This window comes from Eublepharis macularius, chromosome 9 (assembly GCF_028583425.1).
Source record: "Eublepharis macularius isolate TG4126 chromosome 9, MPM_Emac_v1.0, whole genome shotgun sequence".
In the NCBI taxonomy this organism is placed as follows: Eukaryota; Metazoa; Chordata; class Lepidosauria; order Squamata; family Eublepharidae; genus Eublepharis; species Eublepharis macularius.
In genome coordinates, this window is record NC_072798.1 from 80,620,197 (window position 1) to 80,644,120 (window position 23,924).

General features: G+C 42.5%; 1 protein-coding gene across 1 annotated transcript in view; it reads left to right on the top strand.

The window, feature by feature from the left end:
- The window catches only part of CPED1 (cadherin like and PC-esterase domain containing 1), a 144,260-nt gene that overhangs the window by 48,291 nt on the left and 72,045 nt on the right, over window positions 1-23,924 (top strand). Inside the window, exons 6-7 of the mRNA XM_054989143.1 lie at window positions 17,222-17,381; window positions 18,770-18,938. Coding sequence (XP_054845118.1) covers window positions 17,222-17,381; window positions 18,770-18,938 — 329 coding nt within the window. The remainder of the gene's footprint in view (window positions 1-17,221; window positions 17,382-18,769; window positions 18,939-23,924) is intronic.

The following is a 23,924-nucleotide window of genomic DNA, read 5'->3' on the forward strand; positions in this document are numbered from 1 at the left end:
ACTGGGGGTCTGATTGACCCCCAAATACTAAATTGGGGGGCATTTTTTAAAAAATATATATATTTAGGATCAGTTTGATCATAGCTTCTGCATTGCACTGGACATTCCATCATTCTCAGTGTGACTTGGGATGCTCTAGAGTGCGTGTGTGCATGCCCCCATACTACTTGCCCACAACCCCCCATCCCCTGCTTTCACCTTCGGGGACCTGACAACCCTAAGTAGCAAGCAGGGTAGGCACCTGTGAAAATGGTACCAACATCCTACCAGTCCCGCTCCACTTGCTGCTAGAAACACCCAGCTTCTGCTCCCCCTATGCCTGAACAAAAGTGGCAGCCTGTAGACCTCTAGCAGCACCAAGTCCTGAAACCCCTCTAGCCCCTTGCCACACTGCAATGCTAAAGCACACCTTATAAGTAGATTTGTCAGGTGTCCATCAGTGCTCACCATAGCCAGGCAGTCTGGACAAATGCTCCTAAGTGCTTGCTACTGCGCATGCACAATGACATTGCCTCCAGTTTCACCAGAAGCAAGGACACTGCACAAAAGCCAATTCTTTAAGAATTGGCCCAAAACTCTTTCAGAAGTGACACCACCATGTGGGCTGTGGGAGTGCACACAAGAAGGATAAACAGCATATACCCATGCTCCCCCCCCCCCCATCGTTCAAACGCCCCTGTGGTTTACCTAGGGGACCTGGCAACGCTAAGAAAAAAGGGGGGAAGATCTTGAGAAGAGGGTATGGCTCATGGCAGAGCTTAGCTTAGCCTCCTCTCTATAGTGATATCACAGATGTTCCCTGAGAGCTGTTCTGAAGATCACCCAGATAAAAGTGGATCTAGAGAAAGCCCTAGAGAAAGCCCCAAGAATGCTCGGAATGAGCACAACATCATATAAATGATCTTTAACACCAGGGCTTCCTGCTTTTCATGCAGGAAAAGCAGTCTTCAGTTCTAAATATGATCATAAACAAAAGGTCATCATAGCACTCCTTAAGGATATATTGTTCACAGAAATACAGAATGACTGATTTTAAAATCTAAATAAAGCACTTTTCTATTGTTTGATTCTCTCTTAACTCTTCATGAGGATATCCTCTTCATTGTCTGCTGGGACAGTTTGATTTCTTTTTCCTGGCAGCATTTTCCCATTTAATGTTCCATGCAAATGTTAGGGCTCCTAAGTTTCAGGTATCGGGTCTGGGGGCTAATCTTGAGACTCCTTCACAAGCTCTCTTGAATTTTTTTCACTGAAGATTCCAGTCCGCACTGAGCTAAGGGATAGTTGTTCTCCACAAAGACAATTTCTCTCTAAAATTAAAGATTATAGGAAGAACGAGAAATAGAGTAATAAATTTCATGTTTTCCTAACAGCTTAAACCAATTCAGGGCATGATCTGGCCTTTTATTGCCCTTAAATTCATTTCGGCAGGAAAGATTTAAACACAAACTCAATTCTCCCTTTGAAGTCAATGAGCTTTCAAAGCCAGGATCGTTCTCTCATTTCGTTCCTCTTCGGTTAAATACTTGAGAATGCGGGGCAGCTTGTCTATTGATTGTAAACCTAACCTCTTCTAAAAGCCAAACTAGACAAGACAGTGTCCTTGTGGTTGCCATAGGAATGCTACTGCCATTTCAAAGTGATTTGAAAATACTGCAAGGCCTCAATCGGGCCTGCAATGCAGTAAGCTGAGGTGCTCATCATCATCCCCCCCCCCGTGCCATATCAAGTGCCAAAATGGCTGCACCCTTTCTCCCACAACTGTTTTGGCTTTTGAAAAGGTATTGGGTGGGGGACAAGAGCAGCACACTGCTGGCCCAATCAGGAACAGCCTCTTGCACCATTTTTAAAATCACTTTGAAATGTTAGTGGCCTCTTCGTGCCAGCCACAAGGATCCTGTCATGTCTAGTTTGGCCCCAAGATGCACAATTGTCTGTATGGTCAGTTGAGTCCTCTATATATTTTTGAGAAACTATGAAATAACACTTTTGCCAGAAGGTAACTTATTTTCATTCCATTCTCTGAGCTGATGGGTGCATGTGGTGAGCCTGCTGCTTAACTGGCAGCCAGCCACCATGCTCTCCCTTAGCTTCTGCCCTGCAGAAATCTGGCTCTGGGTCCAGGATCTTCACTGCATCATGTGGCAAAGTCTGCAAAGCTTGGACAGCTGCCATGGACACTCTTTCTCTTCATTATCCTTATAGTCTCTTCAATAGCTAAAATGTAGACTCTTGATAAGGCTACAGATGTCAACGTTAGAAACGCTGCGGTGGGGGACCCTTGTGGGGCTATATATCGGGCCACTTTCTTGTAGGAAGGGCTATTTATAAGGTGCTGCTTCTTGCTCTTCTTCATCATGCTTTGTCTAAGAATATGTACGATGTGACAGATTGAAATTCTGGGTTTCGTGAGAAAGTGGGGGAAGTTTCCTCATCTTCCTGCCTTATCTGTTGGGTGCTAGTTACATATGCACAGCAGAAGATAGTGGGCCAGAACCAGCAGCTGTGAGGACTGTCGTCTTCAGCTATGTTCCTTCAGGGGGTTGAATCATCAACAGCTGCTGTTACTATTTGCATAGTTAGTCTTCACTGCCCTGGATTTGAACCCAAATACTCGTTTTTAAGAATCTGTTTCTAATAGGAGAGATACACATCTTCTAAGATTTTTAACAATCTGTTTCTAAGAGGAGAGACACACATGCACACGTCTTCTCTTGTGTGATTATTACAGTACAGTGATTTTGCGTTTTTATATATAAAAATTAAATTTTAAATAGAGTTGCAGTCAGTGGGCTTAGGAAAGTGGAACTCAGCTGTTAGAAAGCAATCCTACACATATCTACTCCAAAGTAAAGTCCCAGTGGAACTTACTTCCAGGAAACTGTCCTTAGGATTGCAATATTAGCAGCGGAATCATTCAGTAAGGGTTGCAATCGCTTGCCAAGCTGCCTTCCAAAGCTACCTTCTAGTAATAATGGTGTGATACAGAAAATCTCTTTTGAAATTCAGAATTTTCTGCCGGATTAAAGACTGCAAGAGGAAAGAAGCAACTCTTGATCGGAAAAACAGAGCGGGTCAGAAATTCCCTGTGTCATGTGAAGCTCTAGCTGCTGTAGATGTTGCAGGTTCTCGGGAAAGGGAAACATGCAGCTAACAAGATAGCAGGGAAAACTGACTCGCTGTCCATCCATCCAGCACTGCTGCACATTCACCCTTATTCATTACTGTTGTCCTAATGAATATTTGGAGCCAAAATTAGTGCTGTATTATGTAGGTTAGAATGTTGGTACCTTTGTGTGAACAAGAATGAAAAATTTCATACATATGCCCTTTCTTCCTGACCAAGGCAAGGATTTTCATGGATCTGGCAAGTGGCTAGGGGCCTTGTGAAAACTGCCCTTAGCAGTTTTCTGCAGGCTTAGTTTAGTGCTTATGAACTCAACACAATCTTGGGGTATAGATCTTGTGAAGGCGATAAGGAAAGGAGGCTAAAAGATACATTAGAATAAGAGTGGCTGCAATTGTACACATTTAGAAGATAAATTCCACTGAAATCACTGGAATTTGTTTCTATACACATAGTTAGGAATGGGCATTTATTTGCAAATTATACTTTTATTTTATCTGCTTTTGGTACATGGCACTTCAACATATGTTGGCAGTCTGATTTGTTTGTATTATTCAAGTCATTTTTTAAAAATAACTTGTTTGTTGGCTTTGACCCACTCTAATAATACACACACACAAATCTTTATTTTTTGGAAACAAGTCACTACATCTGGCTTTTCCACTAAATGCTAGGAGATGCAATTGAAAACAGAAAGATCAAAGGTTATTCAGGGACACACATATGTTTTTATCTGCAACATAAAAGTAAGTTGGTAAATAAGCACAACGAGGAAGCCTTTTCATTCATAAACTGGTACCTACACAGCTCTATAGTTTTCAATCAGTAGTCTACAGACTTTAACTGGTTGACAGGGGTCTTCTCACATGCTGTCAATGGCCTCCCAGTGAAATGTCAGTCCACACTCATTGAATGTTACGACCATGCCACAGGAGGCAATTGTATACCATTTTTTTCTTCCATAGGGCATGGATGTGATAGTTTCAATGTTTAAAAAATGTTCCATGTTGTAATTGTCCTCCTTATATTTCAGTTGTAGGAGCTCAGGGGGTGGCTGCTGGTGGAAGAAGGGAAAATCCTAGGAAGTAGAATTTCCGTTTGCTGTATAATAAAACATGCAGTCTCTGCAAATAACATTTGATTACAGGACATTGCAATGAACACATTCCGTAAAAAGAAGTTATCATAGGGGAAAGGGAGCAGCTACCTTCTAGGGTAACTATGCCTCTCTTAGTTACTGGAGTAGGACTGTAGTTTGAATTCACCACCTCCGCGTGGCCCCACCAGTAACAGAGGTAAACCTCTAGCTAAGTGTGATATCCTGCTACTCCACTTTTAACCTTTTAATCATTCTGCCCTATCTGCTGGCTGATCTATTGTATCAATATGGCAGCCTGCAATCTACGCAGCCCACGTATGGCCTTCTCCTGGTATGGGGATGTAGCATTAATAAGTGGCAACCACTTCTCAATAAGTTAACAGTCTAGAAGGTTTCTGTAGTGGTTCAGATAAGTACTGATGGATATGCAAGAGACGAATTTAACTGGATGTGACAAAGATACTGATATTGGTACTGAGTGTGATAATCAGGGGGTTTTGTTGAATGCAAGCCCTGTAGAAGAGGTAAGTATTAATACTAGAGTTGGAAATTGGGTGCAAGAAGGAAGGGTGGTGATTGGTGGTAGAGAGTCAGAGGTGTGTCAAGAAGATACCCAGGAGGAATATCAGAAGGATAAGTGTTAGGAGGAATGTAGAGGAGCAGAAATTGATAAAGACCTTTCTTTGATTCTCCCAAATGATGCCCCAGTTTGCTAGCTTGTGGGGATTGTTTTGGAAAACCAACTAGCTTGCAAGTTCACATAACAAGGAACCATGGTGCACAAAACGTCTTTTTTGTCTGTGGTCTGTGTGGGCGGAGAGATGAGAGGGTGCATTCCACATTAGTTCACCTGGCCAAATGTAAGGGACCAAGGCCTGTTGGTGTTCAGGAAGAGAATGGTTTTCCCTGTGATATTTGCCACTGGAAGTTTTCAACTCCAATTGGCCTTTCACAACATAGGACATATTAACATCCAATCGAGAGGAACGAGGATAGGAAGTGTATTGCTCATGGTTCAAACAGCAATATTCTTGAACAAAAGGAAGCAGCTTCATTCAGCTAAAATGCAGCAAAAACAATAATAACAACAATCCTCCACTCAATAACCTTTCAAGCAGTCTTCCAGGCAGCCAGATCAGTCCTTCCAGGCAGGCCGGTCACTCAGCAGCTGGGCTGTCCTTCAGAAAAGTTGGCCCCCTTATCTAGGCACCCTCCCCGTCACCAGGGGCTTTCAATTTACAGTGCTGTATGCTGTGTGGAGATTAACTCCTTGCTGCACTGAGGCCGCTATTTACATGGAGAAGGGCTGTGTGGCTCACCACCTATTTCCTCATTTTTACAATGGTCTTCCGGCATTTTCCACTACAGGAAGAGAGAGACTGAGAAAATATTACCATCAAAGAGAGGTCAACATAGGAGCTGTTGAACAAGAAGTGGAATTTTTATGGGAGTTGGAGAGGAAATATATTTAAAACCAATTATAAGACTGCGCAGTAAGATCTGTGAGATCTTAGCAGAGAAAGCTAAGAAATGTGGTTGGACTTTCCACCATGAGCCACATTTGAGGATGTCTGGTGGCTTATTGCAGAAGCCTGACTTGATCTTCATGTGTGAGGGGAAGGCCATTGTTACTGATGTAATGGTGAGATTTGAATATCGAGAGAATGGTCTAAGAGAGGCTGCCAAAGAGAAAGTTCAGTACTACTGGAATTTAGAAGAGGAGGTCAAGAGATTGATGGGGGCCTCTGAGGTCCTCTTTGTTGGACTGTTGGTGGGAGCGAGGGAGATATAAGAGAATTTTCAACTGTTGGAGCATATGGACAGAGATGGATTACTAAATTGATGTAGAAGGTCAATTTTGTATTCTGTTGATATGATCCACACATTTATGTCTGTTTAATCTTTATAGCTAGCCTTCGTAGCTTTGGGTGTAGACCCCCATGGTGTAATAGGGTTACTGGCTTTATATATATGAACAGTTCTTTTAAAATTATTTCATCAATTCAATTTAGTTTATCAATTAATAAAATGATGTTTTGTGTTCATTAGTTAATTTCATTTTAGTTGGTTGGCCTGACCTATACAATAATTGTCTTATAATTTGACCTAAGCCTTTACGTTGTGGACAAGCCTTCCTAAGTGGGAATCTTTGTAATGATTATATGATGACATGCACTGAACACCTTGGCGCATACACCTCATGACACATTCACTGGATATGACATGGTCTTTAACTATGGACGGATGGGCCACTGGGAACTGATCACTCCCACTAACTCGTAAGAGAGAACCGCATTGTGGTTCTAGTATCATTATTTGCCTGTAACTGTGGTAAGAAAAAGGGGGCACTCCTGATTATTCTTTGGCCAGGAGCTTAGGAAATCTTTTGTAATACACTGTAAGCACTACAAAGAAGTCACTTTGTCCATACAACTTGTTGGAGGAATATCTTAATTAGGGGCTTGATAGTTGCTGTCAGATGATGCAGAAAAGATGGGGGAGATGAGTTGTTTATTTGGTGGGCATTCAGCTATGGCTGCACTTTTATCTACTTGGGGCTGTGAATTACCTGCCCTTACCCCCAATTTCCTGCCCTTAAGGAATTGAAGAATGGAAGAAAAATGGTATCCATGTAGTGATGCTCTAGTCTCCCATAGAGGCTAGGGGAGGAAGCCTGGAGTGTCACTTGGAAGTGACATTGTACCCTACTCAAACTCTACCATCCCCAGGTACCTCTCCCCAAATCTCCCAGTATTTGCTAAGGTAGTGTTGAGAGCCCTACATCCAGGCAGTACAAATATGGACTCCTGTGGCTTCTTAAAGAGTAATACATTTTTAGGCTAGTGTAGTAGATTAAATTTCACTTGAACAGATACATTATGAACTAGTGTACAAGCTGCTTTGGGAATTATATATATGGACAGAGTTGTGGGGTGCTAATATCCTAAAATAAATAAATAATACGTGTGTAGGCTTTGTGTGTGTGTTCATGGGCTCTCATGTGGTCCTGACCACCATCCTGGACATGCAGCTGATACAATTTTGAAGGTCTGAATAGACTAGGGATCCCATTCCTCTGGTGGAGGCAGGGGATCCCCCGCTTCCACCCACCATCTCCCAGCCACCACTTTCCTGTCTGGCTGGGGAGGAAGATATAGGAACGGACCTCCTGGGCATGCTCCCAGGGTGGCATGATGATGTCACTTCCTGGGAATGACATCATCATGCTGCCCCAAGAGCACTCCTGCACTATGCAGGAGGCTGATTACAACCCCAAATGCACACTGACATCACTTCTCAAAAGAGCATGATGAAAGTTGTGGAAAGGTAAACACAGGGTCCCCCCTCTCACTGGGAGGGTAAGGGGACCTGGCAACCCTAGAACAGACTTCACTTAATCAGTCCAACAATAATTCATCCAAGATCATACACTGAGGTTGTTGTGGGTTTTCCGGGCTGTATTGCCGTGGTCTTGGCATTGTAGTTCCTGACGTTTCGCCAGCAGCTGTGGCTGGCATCTTCAGAGGTGTAGCACCAAAAGACAGAGATCTCTCAGTGTCTCACTGAGAGATCTCTGTCTTTTGGTGCTACACCTCTGAAGATGCCAGCCACAGCTGCTGGCGAAACGTCAGGAACTACAATGCCAAGACCACGGCAATACAGCCCGGAAAACCCACAACAACCATCGTTCTCCGGCCGTGAAAGCCTTCGACAATACATCATACACTGAGCTTCACAGCCTATATGAACTTTGAACCTAGTTCCTCACTCTGACTCTGAACATAATGTCCACCTATATGTACACTACTAGGAGAGTGAGTATAAATGAGTTTCAGTACTGCTGAAAAGCCACATTTTGCTTGGCAAGCTTTGTAGCTTACAGGTTGCAATCCTAAACATAGATCCAGAGGAGTTAGCCGTGTTAGTCTGTAGTAGCAAAATCAAAAAGAGTCCAGTAGCACCTTTAAAACTAACCAACTTTACTGTAGCATAAGCTTTCGAGAATCACAGTTCTCTTCGTCATGCATCTGACGAAGAGAACTGTGATTCTCAAAGGCTTATGCTACAGTAAAGTTGTTTAGTCTTAAAGGTGCTACTGGACTCTTTTCGATTTCAATCCTAAACAGAGTCACATTCTTTTAAGTCAGGTGAAGTCAATGAGTTTAGAGGGGTGTAACTCTGCTTATGGCTCTACTCCGAAGCTACAAGCCTGACCATTTCTGCTCTAGCTGACAAAACTTCAGTTAAAAAATGGAAGAAAGAAACTCTGCTGTTTCAAAATAATGATTTCAATATGCTCACATGAGGAAGCCAGGAAAAAAAAACCCTCAGTTAAGAAGGAAGCTACAAATCACTCAGAAACAATGATAGTGTAGAAGCTTCTGGAAATACGAAGATGATTGGCCAAATAGACTCTTTGCCTTCCCAGATGCTTATGCTCTATCACAGTGGTTTGGAAGTTCCTTCGTAATGGAAGTTTTTTTCTGGTTTTATTATACCTAACCACTTAGAAAACCATGGAAAATTATAGAACTGTGGTTCAGAACAGTTGGCTTATTCAGTAAGCAATGTGACTGGTATGTTAAGCTTTTTACAGGCCCTGGCCATTCTGGCTGGAAAAATAAATTTCCTTTGATGCAGTTCTCTCTCATTCAGCTATGCAGTTCTTCCCATTCTGTTCCATTTTTTTAAAATGTACCAAGCTTTTTGTATCCTTGCTGTTTCAAATATATAAAGTTTACACGTAGTATAGTAATTCCTGCAACCCAGCTCGAACACATTATATTGACCACAATTTTTTTTAGTCTTGTAGGTGCTACTGGACTCTTGCTCTTTTCTACTACATTATATTGAAGACATTTATATCACAAAGGGTCAGTTTAATTGTATAAGGTCCAGGCAAATCTTTCAGGATTTAGTTCATGACTGCCATGTTATATGCATAGTTGTTTGCAGACATAATCAATTGTTCAGAATTACCACGCATAAATCTAATTTGATAATGAGGAAAATGAGATAACTTCGAGAATATGGGGACATGTCCCCAAATGTAAAGGAGCATGGCAGTCCCTTGTAAAGTAATGTTATAAATTCACTGAGTTTACAAAACTGCTTAAAAAATCTAATAAAAGGAGAAGAATATAAACATCAAAGGCCACATGACCTGAGTCATATAATGTGGTTAATGTTTGCAAGGCATTAAAGCTGCTGAATCATGCTGCAATACACTTCCACATGTATTAGTGGGTTGCACAGGTGTCTCAAGTATCTGAATACTACAGCACATGCTACTGCTATTTCAGTTTTAAAAGAATGAAATATTTATTGTCGGTAGTAGAAGAATGTTTGGTCTTGAATTTGTGAATATGGTTAACATGGTAGCTAATACAGGACAAGATTTTTTTATTTTATTTTAGTGATTAAATCCATTAACATGGTTTTTTTAATTCCAATGGCTGAGATGCTGAAAGTGTGCTTTCTGTTCTTTTGGACTGTTCGGTGTTGGATATGGGAATTCTTAGTGATTGTTCCTTCATTTTTAAACCAGGAGACCAGTGGCACCTTAGAGACTGACAAGATTTATTCTAGAATAAGTTTTTGTGAGTAGTGATGCCAATTCTGAGCAGCTATTTTTTCCCACCCCAAGAACATACACAGTGAGCATGCTCCCAGGGGTGTGACGATGTCACTTCCTGAAGTGATATTATTGTGCTAGCCACAGGAGTGCTCCCACGTTTTGTTGGGGCCAATTTTGGCCCCAAAGGCCAGAATTAGCCCCTGGCAAAGTGTAGGCACCTACCCATGGCCAGCATGATGATGTCATTTCCTGGAAGTGACATCATCATGCAAGTGTAGGAGCACATGCGTGAAGAGAAGCATGCTCAGGACACAAGATAAGTACCAGGTCTCCCCCTCCCACTAGGAGGTTATAGGGACCTGGCAACCCTACCCTATACATCTGAATAAGTAATCTCTAACTCACAGAAGCTTTGTTGGAATGAATTCTATAAGCCTCTAAGGCGCTGCTGCACTCTTGTTTTATTTTGCTATGCACCACAAAGTTACCCATCTGGCATTTATCTGTTTATGTCATAGAAAAATGTAGCATCCAGTTTTGTTTTATTGGGGATGTGGACTTTTCGTATTAAAAACTGGTGGAAATAGTGTATGCAAAAATTAGAAACATCTGCCATCTTTCTCCACAAGCAGAACCCAAAGCTCTTTACATTGTTCTCCTCTCCTCTATTTCATCCTCATCACAACCTTGTGAGAAAGGTTAGGCTGTGTGTGTGTGTGACTGGCCCAAGGTTACCCAGCAAGCTTCCATGGCAGAGTGGACATTTGGAGTCACCCAGATCTCAGCTGGACCCCTTAAACACTATACCACACTAGCTCACAATTGTACATAGGACTGTGTTAAGCTTGAGAGGAAGTGTTGTGTAGGGATCCAAGTTATGGACTAGAATTGAGCAGACCTATGTTCAAATCCCCCTTCAACCATGGAGTACAATGGCTGATCTTGGGTCAGGCATCCTCTCAAATCCTAACCTGCCTCATAGGGTTGTTGTAAAGTTAAATTGAAGAACAGGAGACCCTTGAATACCACCTTGAGCTTCTCGGAGAAATGGTGGGACAAAATAACTGTAACAGAGAGAAATTTCAGGCAGCCATAGTGCTTTTTGTTTATTTCTGCTTTAGTGATTCCAAATGTACTGTTTCCCTCTTGCAAGATTAAATATGCAAGCAAGTACTTAGAGAAGCGGTCTACCACTTTATTGTATCTATGTGAAAAAGTCAGAAATAGGAATAGGTAGTTGTAGGTCTGCATATGCAATTCAGATAAATTATACCTATTCACAGGTGGCACCAAAATTGCAGAATGTTTGAAATGAAGTTATCAATTTTCCTTCCAGCATAGCCAGCAATTGCTTTAGGAACCTGATATGAGAAAATTGAAGACTTCTTGTCTGTATTTCACACATATACAAAAACTGCTGGGGAGAAGTTCAAGAGCACTTTAAGTGACCTGTGTGAATTCTAGATTTGATTACACTATCAGCCTTCTGGGTTGGTCCTCAGGATTCAATTATTTTCTTCTTGAACAACTTTCAATGAAACAAAAACCCTTCAGTTATAAAGCAGTCATTCGCTACTCTGCCAATTAGGTAGACAACTTCCGCTGAGAAAGCTGCCTAAGTTTTTCCTCTCCTGAAACATCTCTCAAATATGAGAGAAAAAATGTGCGCCTTATTTTCCATCTCCAATGTTCAGCAACTCCTGCTCAACCTCAGTAGCCGTTACCAGAGATGGGCACGATCCACATTACGATTGAAAAAACCCCGGCGGATCATGATCGTCCACAGCCAACGATCCAGCGATCGGGAGAGGCCTGGATCATTGCGTTCGGGCTCGGATTGGGGATCCAGACACTCAGGTGCCAGCAATCTATTCCCCTGGCAACGGAGCCGGGGGAAAGCCTGAGCTCTGTTTGCCCTTCTTCTGTCGCCCTGGAAACCCGAATGGAAGCCCAGCTTTCCTTGATCAGCAGGGCTTCCTTCCAACCACGGAGCAGCAAAGCAGTCACAAGTTGGGAGAAGACACCCAGGGGAGGGAGGGGGAAGGGGGTGTTCTGTAGCCATGGGCACTCCAATCTCATCACTGCAAACCCTGATAGGCAGCTCTGATGGCCAAACACAGACCTCCTGTGTTGCTGAGGGAGGGTGAACAGAGCCCCAACATGGGCTGCTGGAAGCCCCCCTGGAACAGCTGTTTGGAGTGTGGCTCGCCGCCGCCTCCCCATGCCCACCAGGCCCAGTGGCCGCTGCCACCACCCACCTTCCCACATAGCTGAGAATAGCAGCACGTCCCGCTTTGGCCTCCACCATTCACGATCCATGGCTCGGGAACGGGAGATGATCGGTGTGGATCGTTAATTCGGGATCGTCGCCGGCGCCGATCCACGATCAGCTGGATCGTTAATTTTTTTTGGATCGTGCCCATCTCTAATCGTTACACATTAGGGGAAATAGAAAGCACCGGGCCTCTATTGGCAACCCTTGCAATATGCAGTCAAGAAAAGCAAGGTCTGAAAATACCTGTAGCAATCAGCATCCCTAAGAAAATCCATGTGATGTTCAAACTCATGTTTAGCAGACATTTTAAAAAGAAAATTCAGGAATGGTTACATCGCTTCTCATCAGTTTGAATGAACAAATACAGGACTTTTTTGTTTAGTTGCTGTGGAAAAAAATGATTTTCCAGTGTTTGATATTTTACATTCAGAAAAAGAACCTACAGAATTTTTTACTTTCTACTCTTTCATTCCCATTCATGAAGGATTGGTAGCTGCTTATTTCCTTGTAAGGACAAGGCCATGCTAGTCCAAAGGCTCTAGAATGAGGAGGTCGCTCTAGAATGAGAGGGAGGAGGTCTGATCCCTAAAATGTGCATGAAGGCTGACTCAAAGAGAGCTGCAATTCCCTGGGCTTCTGTTGCAACCATTAGCTGCTTTTCTGGATTATTCCAAGCTTTTGGCAGTCATTTAACCACACTTGCTTGATTGGATTTGAAGGGGCGAGTTCATTGGCAAATAACTTCGCTACATGCAGAATATAATTTTCAAAGACTCCAGATTCACTCATGTAGGCTTTATGTCCTGAACCAAATATAAACAATGAGCCTCTTCTACTAGGGAAGACACAATTCAGCTGAAAAGATGTCATTAGGTCAGGGATCAGAAATTAAAACCAGTTACTGAAGAGCACCATCAAAATTCCATGCCCCTGTCCAATGATGTGCAGACAGAGCTAATGACTCAGCGATCCTCCAAAATTATTAAGAATTGGCCAACTCAAGGAATCCAAGCTGTTAAGTTCACCTCAGTCAAGCACCTTACCAAACTAATCATCTGTCATTGTAAGGCTAGTCAAGGATAGTGACATGGTTAGTAATGTGGCATGCCCTCAGACGTGTAAGCAGTGTGACAAGAAAGGGGCATGTATCTTTCCTCCTGTGATAGAACAAGATGAGGCAGCCCACATATTGGGATCATCGACACAAGAAGTTGCCTTTTACTGAGTCAGGCCCTTTCGCTATCAAGATCAGAACTGTCTGCTCTGACTGGCAGCAACTCTCTCTTTCTCTCTCTTACACAGACGGGTCAATTGACCTTAAGCCACACAACATCTGAACAAACAGGTTTTGTGACAGTGACAAAAAAAGAAAGAGAACACTGCCTACAAGAAGATCCCATAATATTTTTGCACTTTCGTTAGGGAAACGTTTTATAAGGCAATTGATCAGGACTCTTACAGTGTAGTCCTAAGCAGAGTTACTCCAGTCCAAACCCATTGACCTCAGTGGGCTTAGACTGGAGTAACTGTACTTAGGATTGCACGGTTAAAGTCACTTCAGGTCTGGAGGCAGTTACCTCTGTGGATAATTCCAGAGGAAGAGTCCGAGCCCCTAAAATAAAACTCTCTTGGGTGAGTGGGTTTCTGATATTGATGGGCGGATTATGTTGGCCACAGTAAGCAAGCTAGATTTGAAAACAGAATTGAGAATATTATTTTTATCTTTTAAACATGTCACTTACTGCCAATTCCAAGAAGAATGTTGATTGATTGTGCAGAAAAAAAAGACAGTTCCTTTTGGGGAGAGGAAGAGGAAACCCAAACCCAAATCCCAATTATTGAAAGTAGAAACTTCATTATGGTAGAAATTTTCCTAAGAAACTAAATCTATGAATATTCCCCTTTTAAAACTCTCAGGCACCATCACTTTCCATGGCTGCTATTGCTGTTGCTTCAGTGCCATCTGTGCTCAGTCTCAGCTGCTCCTTCCTCCTTTCTGGTTTAGTCACATGGGGAATCCCACCCAATCATTGATCACACAGGAAATTTCACAACACTATGTAGCCAATCGGATTTAGCCCCTTTATGATTTCCCTGATGGCCAGTGATGGCAACTGAGGATTAGGACAATGTAAATCAAATATGGGACTAATTTTGAAATAATTGTTATAAAATAAACCTAAGCAAGTAGCATTTTAGCACCACTGAAAATGTTTATGAACAACTGTGAAACTATAACGTGCGAAAACGCAAGTGGAAGAAAAATTACTCAAAAGTTACAAAAGTCAATGAAATATTTTAAACAAGCACTGCCACATATCATAACGTCAATATCATATTAAAAAAATAAAGGTACAAAGGAGCAATGAATAGTACAATAAATACAACAGTGAAGGGATATCAAAGGCAGGCAAGCTGCTCGTAAAGATGTTCTAGGGAAAGACTCATACACTTCCCTCTCGCCACATACATGGCATCATTTGAAAGTCCTGCTTTGTTTGGGCACTAGTGTACAAATCAGTTTGTCTACAAATCTTGACTTGAAGCCTTGTATTCCAAACAGGAGTTTGCAAAGACCCATCAGAAACAATTCTGGGGGTCAGCGAGTGAGAGGGAGGGAAAGAGACGTGTTCCTACCAAAACTTCTTCACAGATGTATAATGCACCTCCATTGGGTAATATCTGCATTAGATGTTAACAGCACCATCCTAGGAAGAATTACACCTGTCTAAGTCTACTGAAGTGCATTGCTTAGGATGGCACTGTATAGGGCTGCCAACTCCAGGATGAGAAATTCCTGGAGATTTGGGGGGTGGAGACTCCAGAGAGCGGGGCTTGGGAAGGGCAGAGATCTCAGTGGAGTCTAATTCAATTGAGTTCACCTTCCAAAACAACCATGTTCTCCAGGGGAACTGACTTGAGTAGCCTAGAGATCAATGGTAATTCCAGGAGATCGCCAGCCACCGCCTGGAGGTTGGCAATCCTACACTGTAAGCAACTATGTGGTTAGCAGCGTGTGTACTTCTTAACAGGAGGGTTTTTTTTGTCACCAGAGCCCTTTTCTTGTGTGATCATTAGAAATTCTATAGCCTCGATTATGGTGTTTTTTTTTTAACTTGACACACTGAAATAAAGTGAATCTGTTTTCGGGAGAAGTTGTACTAATCACTTAATAAGCTTAGCAATGTGTGGTCTCCTGCTAAGTAATGAGATCTGGGAATAAAGGAACAGCTTGACATCTCCCTTACTTAAGCATTTGGAAATGTCTAAAAATGGACTTTGCTGTAGTTAATAAAAGCCTTGCTGCATATGAACAGTAAGTAAAAAGCTTTGTGACGGGGTGGATAGGAAAGAAAGAGTACACCCTCTACTGGCAGATCATGTAATAGTTTTGCACATTCATTGATTCTGTGAAACAACAGGTCAAATATGAAAAGTATTACTACATCTTGTTTGCACTGAACTGAAGGGATGCATTCTCATCGATTTTATAGCCTATAAAATATCAAGCTTTTTCATTTGCTCATTGTGTCATGCAAGCCACTCTAAGTTTACTGAAGTTAATGGGACAAACGTATAATTTGTATAACTTCCGGTCAAACTTAAGGGTATCACACTTTCTCCGATTGCACCCATTGGCTATGGTATTTAACATTACCATCCTCAACAGAAGGCTTAGAGGGGTGTAACTGTTTAGGATATGGACTGTAATTACTTCAGAATAACCCTCACTGAAGTCAGTGCAATTTACTTCTGACTAATCCTGCATTTGATTGGGTTACTACAAATCATGCGTGGTTAGATGGAAACAGGGCTATCAACTCCAAGTTAAGAAATTCCTGGAGATTTGGGGGTGGATCTTGAGAAGGGTGGAGTTGGGGACCTCAGCAGGAATCTGATGCATTAGAATCAACCCTCCAAAGTGGCCATTTTCTCCAGGGGAACTGATAGTTTAGAGATCAGCTGTAATTCCAGAAGATCTCCTGCCCTTACTTGGAGGTTGGCAACTGTCATGCCTCAGTTGGGGTGAGCCACCTTACGCTGCCACCACTCTGGGATTTAGGGTCCCTTGGGAAGGCCCAGAGTACCCTCCCAACCCTTCTCACATCCGTAGCTTGGCCAATAAACAGGCGTGAGGACCCAGCAGAGTAACAACAAACAAAAGGATTTATTTACAAGGAGGTCAGTTAATATCAAACAAACAAACAAGCAAACAAGGTGCATTAGCAAACATAGATGGGTGAAAGTAAAATAACAGACGACCCTAGTGCGACTGAACTCACTGTCCCTCTGTCTGCCAGGCCTGTCTTCTCACCCTACCTGGATGAGGACCTCTCTTCCTAGCAGAAACCTCCTCTGACCTGCTCCCTGGGAGAAAGAACACAGGCTTTTTTCCCTCCCAGACTTATATAGCACTAGCCCCCTGTGTTCTGATTGGCCAAAAAGGGCTCAAAAACAGTCCAGGGGCTTCTGGGAATTGTACGCAGGCCTACTCCCACTGCTAACAGGCTTCTGAGGCCTTGCTAGGCCTTTCTGGCACAGCCAGATGATGACAGCAACCCTAAATGGAATACATGAGTTAAAGTGGGACCTAGTGAATTGTCCAGAAATGCTCAAGCTAAACAGATGACACCCTTATATGTGCCAGAATGGGAATGTCCCTGGAAAGCTCAAGTAATCTACTTTCAGCTTTCTAACTGAAGAACAGGATATAAATATAATAAAGAAGAAGAAATATCCATTATAAAACTCTTGGTACAATGAAAATAAGTGGAAAAAAAGATTTATACAAACATTTTAACCAGATATTATAACAACAACAGTGTGCTTATATGCCGCTCTTCTGGACAGATGAGTGTCCAACTCAGAGCAGTGAACAAAGTCAGGGTTATCATTGTCCCCACAGTGCAGCTGGGCCTGAGAGGGAGCGGCTTACCCAAGGTCCCTGCCGAGTTCATGGCAGTAGTGGGATTCGAACCAGCAGAGTGTGGATTCACATCCCAACCACTTAACCACATCACTACAGCAGCTGTCATAGGAATGTAGTTTTTGGCTTTATTGCAAATTCTTGAAATTCCTGGAAGCATTTACTGCTCTAACAATCTAATTTTGTATTTTGATCCCTGTTTAATGTCTTTTCAGAGCTGCATCTTCCAATTGCACTTTCTACCTGTCCAGATCCATTTTTGACACCAGACTCAGTCATTGCACCTGGATATCTCAGAGCTGTGAAATCGCATGATGACAACGAAAGGGCACACCTTGCCCAAGGCTCAGATCCACCAACTGAGAATATGCAGCAGTAAGACGTTTTGCAATCTCATGAACAAAATGCTGGTGTGCAGAACTATACGTTCCCGGTGTTTCCGTTATCACACTGAGTGGCCAAAGGTATCATTCTGAGAAAAGTATACATGGATGAGATGAAACTGAAGTGAGCCCAGCTGCAAGGAAAACACGGTCTTGGAAGCTTGTAAAGGTGTGGAGGGCAGAATCAGTGAGCATGAGACCAGTCAAGCATCCTATGTGCTGATCTGCTCCTGAAAGCGTTCCTGAATGCCACATTATCTCAGCAGATGCAGAATACAGACCTTGTATCAGATGATGTCTGATCCTTTCCCACATTTCTTATAATCTTCACTCTTCCATAGTTCTCAGTGGATGACCTTGAGCTATTTCTCTCCTTCATCCTTGTCTCGGATTAGTTGCAAGAAGAAAATGGAGGGGAACAATTGTTTAAGTGGCTCTGAGCTTCTTGGAGGAGTAGGATATTAAAATTGGTGCACCATCAATAGATAACAGGAGACTCTGTCTGGTGTAATGGTTAGTGTTAAATTAGCATCTGTAAGAACAGGGTTCAGATTCCCATGAAGCTCTCTGGGTGACCAGTCTATAGGGTTGCCAGCCTCCAGGTGGTGGCTGGAGATCTCCCCCTGGAGAAAATGGCTGCTTTGGAGGGTGGACCTGATGGTATTATACCATTCTGAGGCCTGTCCCCTCCCTAAAATTTGCCCTCTCCAAGTTTCACCTCCCAAATCTCCAGGAATTTCCCAACCTGGACCTGGCAACCCTACCAGTCTCACTCTTCTCTGCCTAACCTACCTCACAGTGTTGCTGTGAGGTTGAAATGGGGATGGGAGACTCATGTTTACCATTCTTATATCCTTGAAAGAAGGACAAGATAAAAATGTACTAGATGGATATATATATATATTTGCTTGTGCAAAATCCAGGAAGAAAGAAATTGACCTTCATTTGTGGTGTTCTGGATGACCAACTGGAATATTAATTATCATCAAATAAATGGAACAGCAAGTATAAATCCAAGATTCCACAATTAACACAATGCACCACTGCAATTTATACCCTTGGTCTATTTTATATCTGTACTATCTTTGTATATATACAATTTACCAATCAAGTCCTGTACCTTTTAATATAGGAGAAAACTGCCAACAGGTATTAACAATTACCAAGAAAAAATGTCAGTCACAAATGTGAGATATCAGAGACAAATACAATATACCTGGATCAGACCAGTTTTCTTGTGTTCTGTAAAACCACCTTATAAATCTGTATAAATTGTTCTTCTTCCTGTGACCATCTTTGGGATTGGTTTATTGGCAAAATAAGACTTTTTTGGCTCAGAGGAAGCAGCACTTTCCGTAACTTTCTGTTGTCATTTTCTAGACATCCAACACCTGCTCCAGCTGACCATAAGGAGTCCGTTAAAATTCAAGACCTTTCTGTCATCCTCAAAGCTTATGTACTGGTCACATCTTTAACACCTTTGCGAGCATTCCTTCATTCAGCTGGGGTTGTTTGGTATCCACCCAAAAAGAAACACTTCTCAGTCAAGGTAAAATGTTCTATTTAACTCTCTGGATTCTTTCAAACTCTTACAGTCATGGAATATGTTTTTCCCTTTCCCAACAGTATTTTCTCATTTATGCCTACTTATCAATTAGGGCCTCACATCTTGAGCAGCTGGGGTTACTGGTCCCCTGCGGGAGGACAGGGATCCTCGAACTCCCAGTGCCCCCCTCTAACCTTTCACCTGACCAGTGAAGGGAAGGTGCAGGGACAGGCCTAGAAACCCCACACCATGCTCCCGCACGCTCTGGAGTACTTTCTCGTTGCACTCGGAATGACATCATTCTTGGTATGACATGGAAGTGATAGGTCATGCGCAGGGTTGATTTGACAAAGATAGGCCACCAGTCTAGTGTTTGGGGTGGAACACTTCCAGTGCATCCGACGAAGAGAACTGTGATTCTCGAAAGCTTATGCTGCAATAAAGTTGGTTAGTCTTAAAGGTGCTACTGGACTCTTTTTGATTTTGCTACTACAGACTAACACAGCTAACTCCTCTGAGTGTATAAGAAGTAATGACTGACAGGTACGGGCTTGCCTTAATTTCCTTTCACTTTTTCTGAGTTTTCCACATGAGTACTCAAAAGCCTGAGGGCTTTATAAATGCTCACAAGGAAACTTGGGAAAAGCAAGCATAAACTAAAATTCAATTAAATAGACTCAGGAACTTTGAGAACTGCACTTCCTTTGCGACCAAGGATCTCCCTCCTGAACTTACTAACTGGCCACTTCTCCCAGGAGGTCTGCCAAGCCCTCGGTGGAGATAGGGGGATTCCCTGCATCAAACTCCTGCTGCTCTCTGCTTCTTCCAGAGGTGGGTGGGAGATATTTTTACAAACCCAGTGGCGTCACAGGCATGACTCTTCATGGAAAACCTGGAATTGATGATGGGCAGGTCTAAGAATCACCAGATTCCTGTGATATCTCCCCCCAATGTTCCCACCCCCCTCCCTCCTGTTGGTTGCCAGGCTCGGCCTGGCCAATCTACCTCACAACCATCTTGGGGTCTCAGATCTGTGCTTTCACTGTGTTAAGAATATGATCCTGGAAATTCATTTGTCTTTTTAGCTCAGGAAGACTTAATAGCCACCACCACAAGGAGACCATTATTAGCTTTGAGTTTTATCAACACTCAACCAGTTTCACTTCTAAACAAACTGTTCCCATTAGCTGGTCACTATATTGATACAGTCTGATTGTACACAGCCCATATATTTCCCTGTTAGAAAATGTGTGTGATATATAAACAAGGCTTGACTTCCTCACACTTGCTCATTTTTGCTACCCATTCTGCACTTTTTAAGGTACATATATGATACTGGGCAGCTGGAACTCTAAGCAGAAAACTCAAGGATTGTCTCTCAAAACCGGACACCAGCTTTTAAAGTTTTATTGACTAAGCATATGTAGTAGACCACACAGATATTTGGGGACAACCTACAGACACCTCCCCCTCCCCCTTCCTGAATCTGCACAGTGCCCAGAATAGTTCCTTGCCCTTTGTACCTTTTTTAAAAACAGTGTAGCATGCCTCTTCGTGTCAGGCTAAGGATGACAGGCTATGGCAGATAGACCCCTGTACCATCACAGCAAAAGTCCAGGCTCTTGGTTAGAAGGTTTTATTCAGGAATCAGATCATTTCCACAGATAAGTCCATAGAATTACTCAGAAGAACAGGTTGACAGGAATGGCAACATGTGGAAAAACCCTTCCTCTTAATGCTCACATTTACTCCTTCCCCCTCCCATCAGCAAAACAGGACTTTTGGCGCAAACCCATCCTGAGAACTTCTCACATATTTGTACTATCAAGTCTAGACAGTGAGAAAGCAGAAGATCATAGTTGAAACATAGCAGTGTATGGGAGTGAGCAGTGTACAAGGTCAGAAGCACTGAGAGCTTCTACAGTCCGTTAGATTAGACACCTGCAGCTTCAATAAGCCTGTGAAAGCAAAACAGTTATGACATTGGCAATATGACATCAAGTTATAGCATGAAACATTGGTTCAGAACAACAGGTCAGCATCAAATAATGGCATGGATGGGGCACAGACATGACATTTCGAACCCTCATGTGATTCCTTCCAAAAAACTATGGTAACCAAAATGATGGCTGAGTGCCTGTGAGAGGCAGGGATCTTGCTGAGGTTCAGAAATGCCTCTTGGGTGCAGGTGGTTTGAGGGCTGTGGGAAAGAAGGTAAGAAGGAATCGCTGCTCCAGCTCCCGAGGGGTGGCACGGAACGGCTCAGGAAGCCAAATTACTTCAGCCGGCACTACAGTGTTATTCTTGGCGTTCTGGTAGAAAGATAGAGAAAGGGAAACTTTGATACTCCTCCCCTGCCTCTACTCTGCTGTCAGCTAATTTTGCAAGAAGGGAAAGGAAAAAGCAGTGAACCAACAGGCTTGTCCCAAATAAGCATATTAGGATGAGTAATTTTGGGGAAGTGCATGTTCTCTGTTTGCTTTCTCTTCCCTCTGATGCCCCATTAATGGTCACTAAAGATGGTGACGTACACCTTAGTCTATGAGGACTTGTCAGGAGGGTATCCCATGGCCAGCCAAGTTTTCACACTGCGTTTCAAGGCTAAATCAAACTGCTATAGGGAGTTTGATTTATGGCAGTCTATGAAATTTTTATTGAGAAATTTATTATCTGAAAGAACTGAATAATTATTTAGATTTTATTTTCATCAAGTGATGCATAAAACTATAGAGGAAAGGCATAATAATAAATTGAGGATTTTTTTTTAAGTAGACACAAACCTGATGATGAATAGCTGCACTCTTCTCTCTTTGGATGATCTCTATAGTATATTTTTCTTCCATTACAACCTCTTTCCCTTCCACAGTGATTAAGGAAGGGATGGTAGAAAGTGCTGTGTGATGGGAAATAATATTATGGTATAAACTTCTTGGGTTTCTTCAAATGAGTCAAAGATTTGACAGCTTCCTAACATTTCTCAGGTGGAATTTGTGAAATAAAAAAATTGTCTGTTTCCAGCTATATAAGAAAAAGAAAGGTATAAAGCTAACAGCTTATTTAAGGAGCCAATATTCATAATAGTACTGGAAGAGAAGAAATATTTGAAATGTAGGCCTGTAATGGCAGAGGTAGGGGCTAAAAGACTTTCTGCCTTCATGCAAACCTCCTTGTCATCTTCCTCCATTGTCTGAAAGGGGGTAGGCATACAGGACTAGACATGGGCACGAACGGAAAAAAAACCTGAACACCCTGTTCATCGTTCGTTGCCATCCATGAACAACGAATAATGAACATGGGCCGTTTCCACACAGCTTACCTTGTTGTGGAAAATAGCGAAATCTCATGCGAAATCTCGCGAGAAGATGCTGTTATCACGCGAAAAGACGCTGTTATCGCACAAGAAGACACGATAACAGCGTCTTCTCGTGTGAGTTCGCACAAGATTTAGCTATTTTCCACAATAAGGTAAGCTGTGTGGAAACGGCCATGGATGAACATCAAATGTTCCCGGACGTGTTGTTGGTTGTTTGTGGGGGCCAGAACCTCCCAACCCCCCCACTTAGCCCCCTCCCTTCAAACCCACTTACCTGGTCCTTTAAAGATCCCTTTGAACTATCAGCTGGCAGGCGGCAGGGGGGGATTTCCCCCTGCCGCCTGCTAGCTGATAGTATAAAGGGCCCTGCCCTGGCAAAAACAGCAGTGTCTGCTGGCAGCTAGTTTGAGGGGTTACAAAAGTGACCTTCCCAATGTCCAATACCCACCAAATTTACAGGGGACATAGTCCTCACTGTCCTCTGAAGACCCCCCAAGTTTCAGAGAGATTGCACCCCAGGAAAGGCATGATCCATGGGTCTCCCCGTTGGCTGTCATTTTCTCTTCATAGTGGCAAAAACAGGACTCTCCACTGGAAGTACTTTGAAGGGTTAAAGCCAGAAGGAAAGCCAGAAGGAGTTCACAGTTCAGTCCCTCCCTGCCTCCAGTTGCCAAGGGGATTGATTGCAGGTGCCAGACTGTCTGGCTTGCCCAATGGCTGCGGAAGGCAACAAACAAGGCTTGCAACGACCACCTGTTCGTTTAGGATGGGGCCTCATGAACAGCTTGTTCGAGAACAGATTAAGCTGTTCATGGGGTTTTTCTGTTCATAATGCTGTTCGTGCCCATGTCTATACAGAACACAGAGCCTTCTTTTGGAACACCCTCTCAGCATCTGTCTCTGTGGGACTGCTAAACTTTACTTTACTTTACTTTACTTTATTTGGTGTTTAGTCCACCCTCCCCGCAAGCCGCTGACTTTCCAGTTCAAGATAAAAAATCTGTTTATTTTCCCAGACTTTTTGTTTTCCACGACCCTTTCTCTCACTCCTTTCCTTGTGACAGGTTTTTGATGTGTTTTTTATTGGTTATTTTAGTACTACCATTCTGGGTTACTACTGTAAGAGATTCAGCTAGTTTGTAATAGTGTCCATTTTCTGCTCTTTATACATTTTTCTGCCAAATGTTATGCTTTAAAGACTTCTTATTCTCTGCTGCAAGTCTTGGGCTGCAATTCTAAGACCATTTTTCTGGGAGTCTACCCCCTTAAATATAATGGAGATTACTTCTGAGAGACTTCTTTGAATTGCTCTGTTTTTAAGGGAGCAATTTTTAGCTTTTAAGATCTTGCTAGTTTTATGGTTATACACTGTGTGATGATAATTACATCCATTGGGATTATACATTAAAAATGCTGGGTTTTAACCTTTATTGTGAGATATGTCAAGAATATAGCTGAATAAATGTATGGAACAGAAATTCCTAATATAAATAATATATAATGTGTAAATGAAGATACATATGAAAATTCTCTGTCTTATGAATAGTTATGGAAGATATGTGCCTGGTGTCCTTTGATTACTCCCAGGAAAATGTTTTTAGAATTGCAGCCTTGCTATCTTGTGAAAATGTTCTTTTTCATCCTTGACCAAGTGCAAATTGGTACAGCTAGTTATT